This window comes from Salvelinus alpinus, chromosome 21 (genome assembly GCF_045679555.1).
Source record: "Salvelinus alpinus chromosome 21, SLU_Salpinus.1, whole genome shotgun sequence".
NCBI classification, from domain to species: Eukaryota; Metazoa; Chordata; class Actinopteri; order Salmoniformes; family Salmonidae; genus Salvelinus; species Salvelinus alpinus.
In genome coordinates this window covers 23,969,500-23,989,126 of record NC_092106.1, presented here as the reverse complement: position 1 = coordinate 23,989,126, position 19,627 = coordinate 23,969,500, and the positions used below count along the sequence as shown (strand labels likewise).

The window sequence follows — 19,627 nt, the reverse complement described above, 5'->3', positions numbered from 1 at the left end:
TTCACTGTCTAAAGGGGATCATTTCAGTCTAAACATGCAGAATTTTCATTTCCAAGAGTAAAGGCAATCAATCCATCAGTGAAATATTTATCAGGTGCACGTACACATCAACTTATTTCTATACCAAAACGTGTCTGTGGATAACAAGGCATTTGGCAAATGTATTTAAGTTTTGGGGAAAGGGGTTATAGATTAGAGCACAAAAAATACAGGAAAACCTAAGGCTAAAAGATGTGTTAAACATATTGAGTCAACAGAATTTCATTTGCTAGATTGATACACTTAGGCACAACATTTCAAGTCTCTAACATGGAAGATACAGAAGACTCCTTACTATCAGACCTCAAATACAAGCACTTAAAATCCCTGCCTAACACTATTGGAATGCTTAGGTAACGCATGTGAATGTAATGGTCATATTGTGGCACCATCTGAATGCTATTCACTGTATGACGGTTTAACGGCATAAGTGGGTGAGAGATTCAATGGCTCTTATTTGAAGGATTTACAAATTAATGGGTAAGTAATCATTTATCCAGCCCTCTCACTCAACAAAGAAATTAGATAACACTTAAAATGCAATAGAAACCTTCCAATGATCTCACTGTGCAATCATTACACAAGGACTGAGAGCATGTGTATGTGGAGGAGCAATGGATACATATAATCAGTGCAAAGTTAGAATTTCAGATTTCATTATGACAGACCACATCAAAATGTCAGGAATGCATTTGACTGAGTATGGAATGTTTTCAAAATGCATCACTGTTACTCAGGACTTCAACTCCCTATGACAATACAGTTTTGTATACGGAGTTAGAATCCATTCATATATAAAGCTAAAGCTAGAAATGTACTTTGACGAAGAAAGTTGATCATTTGAAGAAGACAGAGTATAATATTACATTTTAGGGTATCACGCACAGGGGGAGATCTAAACAAGTGGCCGGCTTTGCTTTCACTGGATATGTGTATTGAGAGAGTTGACCTGCAGCGGAATTTTAGGCCCCTGTAATGCCTCATCCTCCAGTCTTCCCTTAATCTTTCCTTTATCCCTTTATTTCAGCAGCCCTAATAAACAGGGCTACTTTATCAGTGATCATGTGAGCTGACAGGTGCCCCCACATCTTTTCCTTCTGTGAGGAGAATGAGTGGAGGCAGCTTTAGCCGCTGTCCTCCCTCGCCGCCTTCTCCAGAGCGCTCTCGGAACTGGCTGAGCCCTCGAACCGCTGGGCTCCGATGGTGGCCTGGCTCGACATGCTCTTCCTCACCACATCCCCTTTCCTCCACAGTGTGATTTCCTGGAGAAGGAAGTGGTCTTGAGCTCATTGTCTTAATCACTAACAAATTTCCATAGGGACACATTTAATGCTAGATAGGAATGCAATATATAAAGTGCAGCACAGTGGATACACCATGTTGAACCTGACACCTGATAAATTCCCTCTAAGGGCACATCATTTTATCTGGGATCACTGCTAACAATTACCCATCAGAAGCCCCTGTTCCATACCTGCTGTTTGAAGTAGCGTCTCTCCTCCTCATCAATCAGCACCAGGTTAAGGTAGTAACGCACAGAGAACTTCTTATTAATGTCTCGCATGGTGGGGGTCATCTCATAGCCAGCCAGAAACAACCGGATTGGAATTGACTCTCCTTAAACATAATAAAAACACTCAGTCAGACCTGATGGGTAGTTGAGCATTGCCATTTTCAAAAGCATACAATCCACTTCACTATATCCTTTACCTCGGACAGGAGCCCCATCCATGATCTCATATTTGGCGATGGTGTCATTTTCATGGTATACACTAGGACCGGTGCCAGTTGTCTCCCGTTTGATGATGTCAATCTCCATGTGCTTTATCTTAATCCGCACCAGCAGGAAGTAGATCTTACCCACAATTACGTCTTTCAGGTGGTACCTGTAGAAGACAGGAGAGATCGTCACAGGGCTGCTATAACACAAAAATACAATACATAGTCAAAGGAAAGGTTCTAAACTACAATGGTTTCTGCATGTTCCTGTGACTAGAGGTGGTGGCATTTTGTTATTTTGTAAATTGAGTTTAAAAAAAATTGGTGACTGAGGGTGTTGAATTTTTAAAAATCTATTTCACCCTTACTTGGATTTGTTGTACTCAAACTCAATGTGGAGACAGTCTTCAATCCCAACTTCCATTTTTATTGACGAGTTGAGCTCTGGGTACGTGCTGAGTGTGTGCACCACAATATCCATCTCTTTACTGATGTCATTCAGTCTCCTGCTCACCGTGGCACGCAGAAAATACCTGCAAGTACAACCAACAGACACTGAGCAAATCTGCTGTAATCTCAGATGTTATCCAACAACATATCCTCATTGCATCCTGAGGCTATAAAAGAAGATAGTCATTATCATAACCAGTAATTATGATTTGTGTGTGTAATGCAATGCATTTGAGCATGTGAAGCACACAAACATTACTCTTGATGAGGAAGTAGTGCTAGGCACATGACTGACAGGTCAAAGGTGAACTTGGGTTAAAGAGTGAGCCATAAAGTAATAGTTATTTTGGCAGAGAATGTTCAGGCTGCATGTTTCCTTACCGCAGCTTCACATTCTGGCCTGTGTAGGTCTCATAGGGCTTCTCAACATGGGTGAACTCAAAGTCGAAGGTCTGTGACTGAGTAAGCTCTCCAGGCCTTGCAAGATCTTTCACCAGGGAGACAAACTCATGATGGTTTCCTCTGTCGTAATACAGCTCTGTGAAGGAAGGACAGGTATACACATCGCAATAGAATCACTCCCTCATAGAAGAATGCATCTAGGCGTATTGGCACATATGACACTACTGTTGTTGATCAAAAAGTCCAACAGAAAAGGGATGTAACTAAGATGTATACTCACCAATCTGGCCTACAAATTCGATTTTGATCCCTTGATGTTCCAGTCTTTTCCCAGGGTTCTTCAGTGTAACGTTGATCTTTCCAGACACAGTCTCCCCGTCATAAAATAGGAAATATTTGTCCTTCTTCCCATCTTCAGTCTTATGTTCAGCCTTCTTTCTCGTCTCAGCATCAGTCAGAACTACATCAATTTCTGCACTTTGGCCAAAACTGAAGAAACTCATGTTTGTGTTCTTTTCTGTGCCGTTTTATGAACAAGGTTAAGATTTATCGGATCTGAACATGAACAGATCTTTAAAGACCAATTTAGGTGACACTTTCAGTGCCCTATTTCTTACTAAAGTAAATGCAGTAGTTCATTCGAAATGACGGAAAGTGCAAAAACACCAACTTGTTTGTTACCAGAGATGATCACAGAACGTAGTATTTCTGAGATGTCTCGAAAAAATATGCAAATGTAGGCGTTATTTTACCTTTGTATCTCTTCTCAAATTCAATTCAATTACACATACGGCACCATATCTTCGTATCCCTATCGATTACATAAATAGCCTAAATACTACAAAGCATGGTGATATCTACAAACACTGAAGAATGTTGCGTTTCCCTCGAACTCAAGATGTATCCGTCATTCATCGAAACCGATTAACAATGTGGTGAGTCTTGATTGTTTCCTTCAGAATTTTATTCGCCCTGAATTGTTAAATTGTATCTTTCCTGAAATAGCATAATGTTGCAAGCGATCATTTCCTATGTTTTTGCACTTCCGGGGTTGTCTGGTTGACTGCATTATTTTTCAAAATAGAGGTTCTACTCTTCTGTAGTCAATTGCAAATAAAAAGTCCCAACAATACAGTAAATACAGTTACTTATGTTATGTCTTTATTGACAAAATGAAGTAAGCATATAACAGTATCCATTTCTTGCACTACAACGAATGAACAATTAACATTTTACAACAGTTCCTGAGTAGTGTTATTTTATAAACAAAGAATACCAATGAAAAAATAACTATATCAATAATGTTTCAAAAAGTCATTTTTAACAATTTCAATTTGAAACATTGTTTAATACTTATGATGTATTGTTACTGATAAAAATGTATGTGTAGACATTTTTTTTCTAACAAAGTTGTATTGCCTGTACATCCATTAATATTGTATGTTGTGTCCATAAAGAAAATACAGTTAATTGTGAGTCAAAACTGGACAATATGTCCAATATTCATAAAGTAGGTAATTAGTAAGCACAGAAGGTCACTTATAAACAGAAACGGCACTCTGAAAAAAAAAATCATAATTACTTGATATACTCATAATACATCTTAAATTGCAGTATTATACTGGGATTATACTGTATAACTGTAATATGTTTCTTTGTTATTCTGAACGCAGAGAATAAAGTTAGTTGGCTTTATTAAGCACAACAGACTGTTTCATTGTGCCCGTTGACTCTGCATGTAACAGATTATCAGCTTTTTATACATGCCCCACTCACTGACTGTATGTACACTACCGTTCAAAAGTTTGGGGTCACTTGGAAATTTCCTTGTTTTTGAAAGAAAAGCACATTTTTTGTCCATTAAAATAACATCAAATTGATGGAAAGAAAGTTATTTGTTTCTGGACATTTTGAGGCTGTAATCGAACCCACAAATGCTGATGCTCCAGATACTCAACTAGTCTAAAGAAGGCCCGTTTTATTGCTTTAATCAGAACAACAGTTTTCAACTGTGCTAACATAACCATTTTGCAGTTTTCTAATGATCAATTAGCCTTTTAAAATGATAAACTTGGATTAGCTAACACAACGTGCCATTGGAACACAGAAGTGATGGTTGCTGATAATGGGCCTCTGTATGCCTATGTAGATATTCCATAAAAAAATCAGCTGTTTCCAGCTACAATAGTCATTTACAACATTAAAAATGTCTACACTGTATTTCTGATCAATTTGATGTTATTTTAATGGACAGAAAATGTGCTTTTCTTTCAAAAACAAGAACATTTCTAAGTGACCCCAAACTTTTGAACGGTAGTGTATATATATTAACAAATATATTGACACAACCTTCCTTCATAATAACATAAACCAGTCCATCTTGCATTCAGAGGCTATGCAAGGCTGTTTTTGTAAAACAGGCTTGGTATATTTTGTAGAAATGTTTGGAAGTCAAAAATCATTGTCCAAAAACAGTATGGGGGAATGTTCCAGCATCAGTTTAGATGAACATGTTAGTGGAAGTTCAAATGTCAAAGCTTTAAAATCGTACTGTAGTTGTAGTTACATTAACGACTGAGGAAAAACATATTTGTGCTACAAAAAAAATAAACAGTGTACTAACAGGGACATGACGTTGCAATTGCCTATCAGAAATTTTGAAATAATGATTGATCTTTTTCAAGATGATAACTTTGGCAAGCTTGTAGGTTAATTGTTGATGCGCACCAAAAAAGAATGTGCAATGTTACAGCTCAAATTTCTCACACGAAGCCCTATTATGGGATTTGATGCACTTTTGACTTCAGTTTGTCTCCTCTTCAGTGTGTCTCCTCTTCAGTGTGTCTTCTCTTCAGTGTGTCTCCTCTTCAGTGTGTCTCCTCTTCAGTGTGTCTCCTCTTCAGTGTGTCTCCTCTTCAGTGTGTCTCCTCTTCAGTGTGTCTCCTCTTCAGTGTGTCTTCTCTTCAGTGTTTCCCCTCTTGACGGTCATCTATCTCAGATTTCAAATTATAAATGATGATTTGTGCCGGAAGTGACCCTGATGGAAATGGGAATATCAATTATTAAAAAAATACATCCACCTGCAGTTGATATTTATTTTTGTTTGCCATTTTGAATAATACATTGTGATTACATTTTAGCTCAATAATAATATAGAATATGGAAAACAGAATTAAGTGAATTTTATTCACCTCATCTGCTTCGGCATATTCAACACCATCATCTGCCGCTGGCGGTTTGTAGCTAAAACACACACACAAAAAAATCCTTAATGTTCACACAAAGACTTACTAAGCAATTCACAGCACATAGCATGTCACTATTAAACTGGTCCAGCTTTAAAAGCCCTGTACAGTACATTCAACCTATATCGTACTTGGGTTATTATCTATATTACTATTATTATCACTGCATTGTTGGAATGAAGCATGAAGGTAAGAATTCCACTGTACTCTTTTACACCTGTTGTATCCTGTGCATGTGGCAAATAAACGTTGAAACTTGAAACTACATAGCCCTACTCACTTGGTTCCTGTGTGATCCTTGCCGGAGGAGAAGCAGCCATGTTTGTGTGCATGATAAACCCCCACCATCACAATAGTGAATCCGGCCAATGCCGCCAACACCTTCAGAAAAATCCCCACTATGTCAACATCATCTGAAAATACAAGCAGGGCATTTTGAGATGAGATCTGGGTGACATGAACCCAAATTTAAACAACTTAAAGCAGGGATCATCAACTAGATTCAGCCGCAGGACAATTTGTTTTATTGAGCGGATGGTCAGGGTGCCGGAACATAATTACAAATCATTTGTAGACTGCAAGAAGCCCAATCAGATATATTTGTAATATAATATAATAAAGTTTGGGAACCCTGACTTAAAGGAATGACCTTGGAATGCATGTCCATGTCAACCACTATGATTTATGTGCACTAGAGTAGATGCATGTGACTCACTAGCAGGTTTGGTAACGCACAATGGTATGTTCAGTGTGGCAGCGGTATGACACACTGACATATTTAAACATAATACATAGTCGCGGTAAGAATGTCATTTGGGTATTTAGTACAGCATGGCCTACTCACAGACTTCCATCAGCTGTGCGGGACACTGTGCATGTCCAGCTTCATTCTTTGCCTGGCAGTAATACTCCCCCGCATCCTCCTTCCTCATCCTGCGGAATTTCTGCAGGGAAAAACGCCAAAATCAACCCCAATAGATCATACAGCTTTTCTCTTGTACTAACATCATCCAACAGTTGGATCTACTGTCTCATTAAACTTGATAATCATATAGCTAGTGTCCTTTCGACCTCCCAGTCCCATTGATTCCTTACCAGACCACCCGTGTCAGCATTAATGGAGTAGGTGGAGTTGATGAACTTGGGGCTGCTCTTTGGGTCCTGGGGAAGCTCCTCGTTGTTGCGGAACCAGCGGTACTGTGAGGCAGGGAAGCCCTCGTTCTCTAGGCAGCGCAGCTCAGAGGACGTGCCAACAGTCACTGCCACAGGCACACTGCACCTGGGCACCACAGGCTTTACTGCATAGACAGAAGAAGAAGAGGAAAAATAAGATTTCTTTGTCTAATTGTACACAAAGGCCCAACTGGAATTCGACTTCCACTTTATCCCAACTGCTCCGTAAGACACACATACACATAGGCTAAGGGCAGAGGCCATACTACGGCACCCATGGAACAGTTTATTTACAGAGAGAAGGAGCACATACCACAGTCTATACTTAAGCAATAAGGCACGAGGAGGTGTAGTATATGACCAATATACCACAGCTAAAGGCTGTTCATATGCAAGACGCAAAGCGGAGTGCCTGGATACAGCCCTTTGCTGTGTTATATTGGCCATATACCACAAACCCCTGAGGTGCCTTATTGCTATTATAAACTGGTTACCAACATAATTAGAGCAGTAAAAAATACATGTTTTGTCATACCCGTGGTAACGGTCTGAAATACCACGGCTGTCAGCCAATCAGCATTCAGGGCTCGAATCACCCAGTTTATAATTAGAAATAGACAACAACACTGAAAAAACACAGCAAACTACTACAGGCTTAAAACTTTACACAGGAATATGAAAATACGTCCTCACCCCTGACAGCAAGACTGATTAGAATTTCATCAAAGTGTTTGTGGTCATCAATGGCAGCGACCTCACAGCGGTACTCTGCAGTGTCTGCACGGCTGGTGTTGAGGATCAGTAGGTTAGCCGGCTGGATCAGCTGGGCTCTGTGCTCCAAGTCCCCTAATAGAGAGGCAAAAACACACTCCAACCTCTCAATCACTTGAGAATAATAACAGTTCTGAGGCCAATTTGGTATTGGTAAAGTGCTTAAAAAATAATCATCTTACCCGAAATTTGATTTTGAAAGTACACATAACTAGGGACACCGTTTTTGATTTTCTTCCATTCGATTCTGGGGTTGTTTGTTGAGATGGACTCTATCAAGCAGGTCAACTCAATAGCTGGGAAGAAAACAGTGATACTACAATGTCAAAACACTGACAGACAACAGAAGAGCCTGAAAAAAAATTCTGAGAGAATGAGTCAGTGTTTCAGTGACTTACGTTCAAATTCATTTGCCCACACAGTCTTGTCTGTGGTTCGGAGGATTACTCCACGTGATGGAATGTAGCCTGTAAAAGACAAAAAATAAGTGAGAAAAAAAAAGAAGCTGATTGACAAGCTTCAGAATTTTCATCCCAGGACATTGCCCTTTTAAACAGATCAGATTAGAGGGTCAAGAGGTGTAGGCCTATCGCTACAGAGAGGGTGAGAAAGAACCATAGGGTCAGGATTAACCATATCTCCGGAAGCATTTCTCGTGTATATATAAGAGGCAAGTGGAGCACATCTCGACGGGAGCACAAGTCTCAATATTAGTCAGTGATGTTTCTTTACTTCTAATTCTACAAAACACTCTCAAATTAATTAATTGGGAGATATACTTAGGGAGGCCTAAGAGTTACTAAAGGAACACACAGTGAGTAATGGAAACAGTCCCTTCTATGTCGGCGTCATCGGTGTTAAGGACTCCAAATGAGGGGTGAAAACAGACTGTAATGTATTGGAGCACAATTCATCCGAGTGTATAAAGTACTTCCAAGGTATAATCCAGACAGATAAAAGCACTCTGCGGTAGGGCTGTTACGGTGACCGTATTACCGCCATACCGGCAGTCACGAGTCATGATGGCAGTAAAATTCCATGTGACCGTTTAGTCACGGTAACTAGGCTTCTCCAAGCTCTGATGCTGCTGATGGTCATTAGAAACATACCAAACATGCTAACTGCCTGGTACTCAGCACTCTATTGTCCCTCTAATCACTCTGACATCAATGTAAATGTAATTGAAAATCTATTCAAACACTTCATGAGAGACCATGAGCTCATGTTGTGCAACATTTCTATAGGCTAGGCCTACTATATTTATTTCTAAACTTTCCTAATATTAAGAATCCCAAGAGTGTGCAAAGCTGTCATCAAGGCAAAAGATGGCTATTTGAAGAATCACAAATAAAAAATATATTTGGATTTGTTTAACACTTTTTTGGTTACTACATGATTCCATGTGTTATTTCATAGTTTTGATGTCTTCACTATTATTCTACAATGTAGAAAATAGTAAAATAAAGAAAAACCCTTCAATGAGTATGTGTTCTAAAACTTTTGACCGGTAGTGCACTTTTCCCACTGCCCCTGTTTCGAAACAGGTGCATGATAATGGTCCATTCTAAATAAATAAAAATGTCACACATATATTATTTAGTATATGTAAAGACAAGATTAAATCAAGAATAGTCTGATGTGTGACAAGATTAGCTATCACTTGTGAATGCTATATTATCACACGCTTATGTGCATTAAGGCAAGAAACAGTGCATGCCTTTTTTTGGTGACTTTTTCAAATCATAGTCAAACCCCTCATGTAGCCTAGCCATTGGCCTTTATGTTTTGGTTTGTATCAAAACCAAAGTGGCAAATTAACTTCTTAAAATTAAGCACATGAATATGCTTTACAACGGGTGTAGAGCCTACCTGGCATACAGTTGAAGTCGGAAGTTTACATACACCTTAGCCAAATACATTTAAACTCAGTTTTTCACAATTCCTGACATTTAATCTGAGTAAAACATCCATGTCTTAGGTCAGTTAGGATCAGCACTTTATTTTAAGAATGTGAAATGTCAGAATAATACTAGAGAGAATTATTTATTTCAGCTTTTATTTCTTTCATCACATTCCCAGTGGGTTAGAAGTTTACCTACACTCAATTAGTATTTGGTAGCATTGCCTTTAAATTGTTTAACTTGGGTCAAACATTTCAGGTAGCCTTCCACAAGCTTCCCACAATAAGTTGGGTGAATGTTGGCCCATTCCTCCTGACAGAGCTGGTGTAACTGAGTCAGGTTTGTAGTCCTCCTTGCTCGCACATGCTTTTTCAGTTCTGCCCACAAATTTTCTATAGGGTTGAGGTCAGGGCTTTGTGATGGCCACTCCAATACCTTGACTTTGTTGTCCTTAAGCCATTTTGCTGCACCTTTTGAAGTATGCTTGGGGTCATTGTCCATTTGGAAGACCCATTTGCGACCAAGCTATAACATCCTGACTGATGTCTTGAGATGTTGCTTCAATATATCCACATAATTTCCCCTCATGATGCCATCTATTTTGTTAAGTGCATCAGTCCCTCCGGCAGCAAAGCACCCCCACAACATGATGCTGCCACCCCCGTGCTTCATGGTTGGGATGGTGTTCTTCTGCTTGCAAGCCTCACCCTTTTTCTTCCAAACATAACAATGGTCATTATGGCCAAACAGTTCTATTTTTGTTTCATCAGACTAGAGGACATTTCTCCAAAAAGTACGATATTTGTCCCGATGTGCAGTTGCAAACCGTAGTCTGGCTTTTTTAATGGCGGTTTTGGAGCAGTACCTACTTCTTTGCTGAGCGGCCTTTCATGTTATGTCGATATAGGACTCGTTTTACTGTGGATATAGCTACTTTTGTACCTGTTTCCTCCAGCATCTTCACAAGGTCCTTTGCTGTTGTTCTGGAATTGATTTGCACTTTTCGCACCAAAGTTCGTTCATCTTTAGGAGGCAGAACGAGTCTCGGCTGCGGTATGATGGCTGCGTGGTCCCATGGTGTTTATACTTGTGTACTATTGTTTGTACAGATCAAAGTGGTACATTCAGGTGTTTGGAAATTTCACCCAAGAATGAACCAGACTTATGGAGGTCTACATTTTTTTTCTGAGGTCTTGGCTGATTTCTTTTGATTTTCCCATGATGTCAAGCAAAGAGGCACTGAGTTTGAAGGTAGGCCTTGAAATACATTCACAGGTACACCTCCAATTGACAAATTATGTCAATTAGCCTATCAGAAGCTTCTAAAAGCCATGACATCATATTCTGGAATTTTCTAAGCTGTTTAAAGGCACAGCCAACTTAGTGTATGTAAACTTCTGACCCACTGGAATTGTGATAGAGTGAATTATAAATGAAATAATCTGTCTGTAAACAATTGTTGGAAAAATTACTTGTGTTATGCACAAAGTAGATATCCTAACCGACTTGCCAAAACTATAGTTAGTTAACAAGACATTTGTGGAGTGGTTGAAAAACGAGTTTTAATGACTCCAACCTAAGTGTATGTCACGCCCTAACCTTAGAGAGCCTTTTTATGTCTCTATTTGGTTTGGTCAGGGTGTGATTTGCGGTGGGCATTCTATGTTTTTGTTTTCTATGATTTTGTATTTCTATGTTTTGGCCGGGTATGGTTCTCAATCAGGGACAGCTGTCTATCGTTGTCTCTGATTGGGAACCATACTTAGGTAGCCCTTTTCCCTCCGTTCAGTGTGGGAAGTTGTCTTTGTTTGTGGCACTATAGCCTTTAGCTTCACGGTTGTTTTTTGTATTTTTTATTGTTTTTTTCGGCGTCATCCTAAATAAAAGGAATATGTACGCTCACTACGCTGCGCTTTGGTCCAGTCCTTTGACGGCCGTGACAGAACTTCCCACCACCAATGGACCAAGCAGCGTGGCCAGGAGTATGAGACAACCTGGGAGGAGGTAGAGAGGTGGTCGGTCGACCCAGGGAGAGTGCCAGAGCCCGCCTGGGATTCAATTGAGCAGTGCGAAGAGGGATACCGGAGAATGGAGTCGGCAAGACGTACACGGTTAGCGAGGAAGAGGCAGCCACAAAAAAAAAGAGTCAGGTTGGAGACCTGAGCCAACTCCTCGTGCTTACCGTGGCGAGCATCGTACTGGTCAGGCACCGTGTTATGCGGTGGAGCGCACGGTGTCTCCAGTGCGCGTTCACAGCCTGGTGCGCTACATCCCAGCTCCCCGCATCGGCCGGGCTAGGGTGAGCATCCAGCCAGGACGGGTTGTGCCAGCCCTGCTCTCCAGACCTCCAGTGCGCCTCCTCGGCCCAGTATATCCTGCGCCGGCTCTACGCACAGTGTCTCCGGTGCGTCTGCACAGCCCAGTGCGTCCTGTGCCAGCGCCCCACATGTGCAGGGCGAAGATAACCATTCAGCTAGGACGGGATGTGCAGGCTCTAAGCTCGAGACCTCCAGTGCGCCTCCACGGCCCAGTGTATCCAGTGCCTCTGCCAAGGACAAAGCCTCCTGTATGTCTCCACAGCCTGGTGAGTCCTGTGCCTGCTTCCAGAACCAGGCCTCCTGTATGTCTCCCCAGCCTGGTGAGCCCTGTGGCAGCTCCACGTACCAGACTGCCCATACGTCTCCTCACTCCAGTGATGACGCATGGCACGAAGCCTCCAGTGATGATCCATGGCAAGAAGCCTCCAGTGATGATCCATGGCAAGAAGCCTCCAGTGATGATCCATGGCACGAAGCCTCCAGTGATGATCCATGGCACGAAGCCTCCAGTGATGATCCATGGCAAGAAGCCTCCAGTGATGATCCATGGCACGAAGCCTCCAGTGAGGAGTCATGGCACGAAGCCTCCAGCGACGGCCTCCAGTCCGGAGCCTCCAGCGACGGTCCCCAGTCCGGAGCCTGCAGCGACGGTCTCCAGTCCGGATCCTCCAGCGACGGTCTCCAGTCCGGAGCCTCCAGCGACGGTCTCCAGTCCGGAGCCTCCAGCGACGGTCTCCAGTCCGGGGCCCGCAACGAGGGTGCCCAGTCCGGGGCCCGCAGCGAGGGTGCCCAGTCCGGGGCCCGCAGCGAGGGTGCCCAGTCCGGGGCACGCAGCGAGGGTGCCCAGTCCGGGGCCCGCAGCGAGGGTGCCCAGTCCGGGGTCGGCGACGAGGGTCCCCGCACCAGAGGTGCCACCAAAGTGGGGTGAGCCAGTGGTGGAGCGGGGTCTGCGTCCCGCACCTGAGCCACCACCGCGGATAGATGCCCACCCAGACCCTACCCTATAGGTTCAGGTCTTGCGGCCGGAGTCTGCACCTTTGGGGGGGAGGGGGGGGGTACTGTCATGCTCTGACCTTAGAGAGCCTTTTTATGTCTCTATTTGGTTTGGTCAGGGTGTGATTTGGGGTGGGCATTCTATGTTTTTGTTTTCTATGATTTTGTATTTCTATGTTTTGGCCGGGTATGGTTCTCAATCAGGGACAGCTGTCTATCGTTGTCTCTGATTGGGAACCATACTTAGGTAGCCCTTTTCCCTCCTTTCAGTGTAGGAAGTTGTCTTTGTTTGTAGCACTATAGCCTTTAGCTTCACGGTTGTTTTTGTAGGCGTCATCCTAAATAAAAGGAATATGTATGCACACAACACTGCGCTTTGGTCAAGTTCATTCAAAGGCCGTGACAGTGTATGTAAACTTCCGACTTCAACTGTATATACGCAGAGCGTGAGTTTCGAGTTTGAGAAAGATAATTTTCACCATAAAAATGCATCTTTATAATAAAAGCAATACATGCATAATCGCTTTTGCGCTCACTTTTGATCATGGTGTTTTCCCGCTAAATGATTGTGTTTTGGAACATTCGCGCGTGTAGCCTACTGCTGTGTGCGCATTGCTGCGCTTCTAATGTGAAGAAATAGCCTAATAGTTTATCAACATTTTAAGCTAAACATTCTGATCTGTTGCATCTGCCTTAAAAAAATGTTTTTAATGCTAGTAGTTTTATTAATTTGGGATATATCGCATCCCACAACTGTCCCAGACTATGTTTGGAATATTTATTTCTCGCACAGAATAGGTCAACTTTTGTACTATGGGGGATTGTAGATTGACATAGGCTAGTGCTTTTACTGTTTGTTAGGCCTACTCATCTTGTTGGCTGACAAAAATTAAATGTGGACGGGCATTGGCTAATAAGAATTTCAGCTATCTGAAAGAGCCATGTCAGTGAGAGGTGCTTCCGAGCACGCAGCCGGGAAAAGGGAATTATAATTATTATATTCAGTCCAAGGGCACAACGGTCACTGGCCGCAAAATACATAAAATTTTTTAGGGGGAATTAAGGCCACACAAAGGTGATGCTGCCGGGAAATTTGAAGCATTATCAAGTGATTGTCAAATTGTGAATGAGAGACCGATGAAGTTTGTGGAGCCTGCGCAAAAAAACAAACCAGAGCTCATGCCTTTCATGCAACTTTTTTCAAATCATCATTAGAGTCGCATCATGCAGCCTTAGAATGTATTAAAAATCTAAACATATAGCCCAACATTTGTATCACAACTAAAGTAGCATAAATAACTCTAAATTAAGCATATAGGAGGACCTGTTTCTTTGTTAACCGCCCAACACAGAATAGCCGCATGTGCACACTCCCTCAAATCATTTAGAGAAAATATCCTTTCTATTTTATTCAATTGTATTCTTCATACTATAAAATGATACCACGGAATTCTAAGCAAATCTTGTCTGCTAAATGAACTAGTGAAGCCCACAGCCATATGGCATAGCCAGATCAGGACCTAACATAAGGACAACTCAGAGTATGTTATTCTGGTCCGACTGAAATAGACTACATTTTCTTCATATTATGTTTCTTTAGGCCTGTCTAAAATAAATAATGGATTTATTGTGATGGTATAGGCTATATTATATGGATTTATTAGACTTTTAAAATGTAGATGTTCCAAAGGTCTGCATCAATAGCTTGTAGGCTACGTGTGGAAGCCAGGATATGCTAAATGTGTTTATGTTAATTAATGGTTAATTACCGTGAGACAGGCAGTTATTTGCTTGACAATCACCAGCTGACAAAATTTCATGACCGCAACAGCCCTACTCCACGGCTGATTTAAAATGTCTCTGGTTAACAATTCATGATCGCACATGAAAGCCAAGTCAGCCAGCACTGAGAGTGGAGAAAACATGGGTCCTGCCAAAGTGGAGTACACAGTCATATTAGCACAGCTGTGGATGCTGATGAGATCCGACTCTTAGGTCTCAGCTTCCGTCTCTGCGGCTGACTTTCCCACCCCTGTACATCATGAGCTATTTTTACACCAAACAGTTACTGGCCATCCTGAGAGACACGAGGAGAGGTGTCCAGCAAATCTTCCCCTGGTAAACAGAGCAAGGACAGCCTATCCCTGTAAAACCACTCATTAACCTTCAATGCCTTTACAATGTACTTAGACTTAGATAATATGAACTACTAGACTATAAATAGCTTAAACTACATGTCTCTATCCTAACTCTCCTCCTTTTTTGCTGCCTACAGACAGACAGACACTTATTGTCTCATTGTATATTTTAGGTGTTCAAGCTTTACTGTATCCCCGCCTACATGAGGCTTTGTTGTCCCAGACAGTTTTTAGAGCGTGGGAAAGAATCTGTGGTTAATTAAGAAGACAATGGCTGATTTGCTATTGTGTGCCTGGAATAAAAGCATTCCATAGCCGAAAGCCCAACTTTACACTGTGTAGCCTACATCAAGAAAGAGATCTATGTGTTTATGTGAAGAATTTAATCAGAACTGGAATGTTGTCAGACAGTAAAATAGATAGAAATGTGGCATATGTTGTTGGTGAATATTAGAGAACATCTCTCTCTCTCTCTCTCTCTCTCTAATCCCTTTGTTGTTTTAATACATACAGTATAGAGACAGGAGGCTATAACCTGAGTGAAATGCGCTCTATGTTAAATAGGTGTTCTACAGTTCTCTTTATGCACTTCTAGCTAAATATGAAAACAACATAAAAAAACAAAAAAACAAGCTGTTGATCCAGTCCATCTAAAAAAAGCAATTTCCCAGACATTCCAGCACAGCCACTGTAAAAGCAGCCAAATAACTTACCAACATTAAAACTGGCCAAATGCAGTAGACTAGTATGTGAATAAAACTGTAATGATCAGTCAATACCACACAGAGACTGACTTGGCTATAATGTTATCTTTCTGACCTGTAGTTGCAGCGCAGCAGTAATGTTGACAGAAGACAATGTATTCAAAACATAGATAGTCCTAGTAAAGTCTTCCTGAAAGCACTTCCGCTGTCACAGTGCTACTTTATCAAATCAAATGTTATTTGTCACATGCTTCGTAGGCAACAAGTGTAGACTAACATTGAAATGCTTACAACAATGCAGAGTTAAAGACAGGATCATTAAAAAAAATATGAAATAGTGACACAGTGAATAACGAATAAAAATAATGAGTAAAAATAACATAGCTATATATAGGGAGTAGAAACTAACATGGCTATATACAGGGAGTACCAGTACTGAGTCCATGTGCAGGGGTACGAGGTAATTGAGGTAGCTATGTTTGAGGTAGCTATGTGCTGTACATATAGATAGGGCTAAAGTGATGACTAGCAGCAGCGTATGTGGTGAATGAAAGTGTTGGTGTGTGTGTGTGTGTGTGTGTGTGTGTGTGTGTGTGTGTGTGTGTGTGTGTGTGTGTGTGTGTGTGTGGCGTCACTATGCATGTGTGTGCATGTTATGTGTGTGTGGGCGTATGTAGTGTGTGTGTATGTTGTATGTGTGTGTGTTGTGGTGTCAGTGTAAGTATCTGTGAGTGTGTGGGTAGAGTCCAGTGTGTGTGCATTAAGTCGGTGCATGAGAGTTAGTGCAAAAAAGGGTCAATGCAGGTAGTCCGGGTAGCCATTTGATTAGCTATTTAGCAGTCTTGTTTAGAAGTCTTATGGCTTGGGGCAAGAAGCTGTTCAGGGTCCTATTGGTTCCAGACTTGGTACATTGGTACAGCTTGCCGTGCGGTAGCAGAGAGACTTTACCAGAAAAAAATAACTCACACAATGAACTGTAGGCCTACCTGACAGCCTGGATGGAAATAGCGGTTGACATCATCATACTTTGAGTGACAGTTGAAGAGAGCCCAACGTTAGAAGATACAAAAGCAGTGTGTGTGCAACTTGTTCTCTCTTTATTTAAATATGAATGGAAAAACTGCTGAGGAATGTGTGAGCGTTTCAATGTCATTATAACGCACGTATAAATTAATTAATTACCATCTAATAATTGTGTGGCTCATCCTCAGCATGTTTACAGACCTGGCCAAGCTATGCTAGGAAGCCCGTCTAGTCAGCGCGATCATTTCCATAACAAAGCATTGCTGTGATTTATTAAATTGTAATGCACAACACGTACCGTTAAACTACACCTTATCTTAGTGGAAATGAAAATAACTTACCGAGAATCGAGTAAAGGATGAACACAGCCGTCAGTCGTTGTAACGCCATCTTGAAACCTTGGTAATGGATCGGTAATTCTGGCACACATAAAGCCAGCTAGCTAGCTATCACACTCGGTGCCCCTGGTCAAAACGGGTGAACAGGCTGGTGGATGTTGCCATTGACGAGTTTCCATAGCTACAAGGGCATCAGGGCGGAAGACGGATAAGTCCCGAGACCGGAAATACATTTACATCTATTTTATTATGATGGTATCCAACAATGCAATTTCATTAATGTGCCAAACAAGATGAATTATCCGTAATCCCTCTCTGACATATCACAGCTTTGATCCAGAGAACTAAACAATGCAAATTTAATTTTATGTGAACATGACAGGTTAAGGTGTGCGAGACAGTACACACTCTTTTCACGCCATTTCGCCCGGTGGGCGGTGCTGTATGTCACCGTAGGCGTTGGTTTCAAAGTGCTTGGACTGTCCGATGCGCGTTCAAATTCAACCGAGAATCCGCCTAGGAACTCAATCATAAATTACATTCTGTCAATCACTGAGATTAATTACTTGCGTTTCTGGCTTCATTAAAAACTGTTAATTTTGGATGACCTTGGTTTTATTGATTTGTTCGAGAGCCTATGCATGTTACCATATTATCCTGGAGGTATACATACACACCCAGTCTCATCACTTTGCGTGAATGATAGGCCATCTCCAACTTTAAACAATGCAAAATTCGAAAACAAATCATATTTGTATTTCAATTAGAAGGTGTGCCTTCTTAAAAGTTGATTTGTGGAATTTCTTTCCTTCTTAATGCGTTTGAGTATATCAGTTGTGTTGTGACAAGGTAGGGGGGTAAACAGAACATAGCCCTATTTGGTAAAATACTAAATCCATATTATGGCAAGAACAGCTCAAATAAGCAAAGAGAAACAGTCCATAATTACTTTAAGACATGAAGGTCAGTCAATACGGAAAAGTTCAAGAACTTGAAAGTTTCTTCAAGTGCAGTCGCAAAAACCATCAAGCGCAATGATGAAACTGGCTCTCATGAGGACCGCCATAGGAATAGAAGACTCAGAGTTACCTCTGCTGCAGAAGATAAGTTCATTAGAGTTACCCGCCTCAGAAATTGCAGCCCAAATAACTGCTTCACAGAGTTCAAGTAACAGACACATCTCAACATCAACTGTTCAGAGGAGACTGTGTGAATCAGGTCTTCATGGTAGAATTGCTGCAAAGAAACCACTACTAAAGGACACTAATAAGAAGAAGAGACTTGCTTGGGCCAAGAAACACAAGCAATGGACACATTTGTCCTTTGGTCTAGAGTTCAAATTTGAGATTTTTGGTTCCAACCACCATGTCTTTGTGAGACGCGGTGTGGGTGAACGGATGATCTCCGCATGTGTATTTCCCACGTGAAGCATGGAGGAGGAGCTGTTATTGTGTGGGGGTGCTTTGCTGGTGACACTGTCTGTGGTTTATTTAGAGTTCAAGGCACACTTAACCAGCATGGCTACCACAGCGTTCTGCAAGTGATACGCCATCCCATCTGGTTTGGGCTTAGTGGGACTATCATTTGTTTTTCAACAGGACAATGACCCAACACACCTCCAAGCTGTGTAAGGGCTATTTGACCAAGAAGGATAGTGATGGAGTGCTGCATCAGATGACCTGGCCTCCACAATCCCCCGACCTCAACCAAATTGAGATGGTTTAGGATGAGTGGGACCCACGAAGGTAAAGCAGCCAACAAGTGCTCAGCATATGTGGTAACTACTTCAAGACTGTTGGAAAAGCATTCCAGGAGAAGCTGGTTGAGAGAATGCCAAGAGTGTGCAAAGCTGTCATCAAGGCAAAGGGTGGCTATTTGAAGAATCTCAAATATAAAATATATTTTGATTTGTTTAACACTTTTTTGGTTACTACATGATTCCATATGTGTTATTTCATAGTTTTGATGTCTTCATTATTATTCTATAATGTAGAAAATAGTAAAAAATAAAAATAAGAAAAACCCTTGAATGAGTAGGTGTTCTAAAACCTTTGACCGGTAGTGTATGTATTAATTTTTGGATGTCCATCATTCATTTTGAATGATATGTTACTATTTAAAAATCGTATGAAATGTTATGAATTGCAGTTCGTATAATATATTACCAATTTGTAATATCTATGCCAGAGGGGTCTATGGGAGGATCTATAGGAGGACAGGCTCATTGTAATGGCTGGAATGGAATAAATGGAACAATATCAAACACATCAAACACGTGGAAACCAGATGTTTCACTCTCTTCCATTTATTATTTTCCAGCCATTAAAATGAGCCAGTCCTCCTATAGCTCTTACTACCAGCCTCCACTGTTGTTGCTAACGTTAGCTAGGTGGCTAACGCTAACTAAGTGGTT

The 19,627-nt window shown here is 41.3% G+C and overlaps 2 protein-coding genes across 2 annotated transcripts; both read right to left on the bottom strand.

Annotated features, from left to right (window-relative positions):
* Nucleotides 1-71: 71 nt before the first annotated feature.
* Nucleotides 72-3,659, bottom strand: LOC139548091 (vacuolar protein sorting-associated protein 26B-like). The gene is made up of 6 exons (XM_071357433.1): nt 2,891-3,659; nt 2,590-2,746; nt 2,127-2,291; nt 1,750-1,925; nt 1,514-1,656; nt 72-1,301 (listed from the first exon to the last, which is right to left on the bottom strand). The coding sequence occupies exons 1-6, from the start codon at nt 3,111-3,113 to the stop codon at nt 1,164-1,166; spliced, it is 1,002 nt and encodes a 333-aa protein (XP_071213534.1). The 5' UTR covers nt 3,114-3,659; the 3' UTR covers nt 72-1,163.
* A 90-nt stretch (nt 3,660-3,749) lies between these two features.
* jam3a (junctional adhesion molecule 3a) lies at nt 3,750-17,630 on the bottom strand. Its single transcript, XM_071357435.1, has 9 exons — nt 17,218-17,630; nt 8,198-8,266; nt 7,982-8,095; nt 7,722-7,874; nt 6,951-7,153; nt 6,700-6,799; nt 6,136-6,268; nt 5,802-5,853; nt 3,750-5,647 (listed from the first exon to the last, which is right to left on the bottom strand). The coding sequence occupies exons 1-9, from the start codon at nt 17,264-17,266 to the stop codon at nt 5,612-5,614; spliced, it is 909 nt and encodes a 302-aa protein (XP_071213536.1). The 5' UTR covers nt 17,267-17,630; the 3' UTR covers nt 3,750-5,611.
* Between the last annotated feature and the right edge of the window lie 1,997 nt (nt 17,631-19,627).

Excerpts from the sequence above, each read along its gene's own strand:
- LOC139548091 (XM_071357433.1), bottom strand. The coding sequence starts at position 3,113 with ATGAGTTTCTTCAGTTTTGGCCAAAGTGCAGAAATTGATGTAGTTCTG. Across the intron at positions 2,292-2,589 it reads GGCCAGAATGTGAAGCTGCG|GTATTTTCTGCGTGCCACGG; the intron begins GTAAGGAAACAT and ends TTGTACTTGCAG. Across the intron at positions 1,657-1,749 it reads GGATGGGGCTCCTGTCCGAG|GAGAGTCAATTCCAATCCGG; the intron begins GTAAAGGATATA and ends ATTATGTTTAAG.
- jam3a (XM_071357435.1), bottom strand. The coding sequence starts at position 17,266 with ATGGCGTTACAACGACTGACGGCTGTGTTCATCCTTTACTCGATTCTC. Across the intron at positions 8,096-8,197 it reads GTGGGCAAATGAATTTGAAC|CTATTGAGTTGACCTGCTTG; the intron begins GTAAGTCACTGA and ends TTTTCTTCCCAG. Across the intron at positions 5,854-6,135 it reads AAGGATCACACAGGAACCAA|CTACAAACCGCCAGCGGCAG; the intron begins GTGAGTAGGGCT and ends TGTGTGTTTTAG.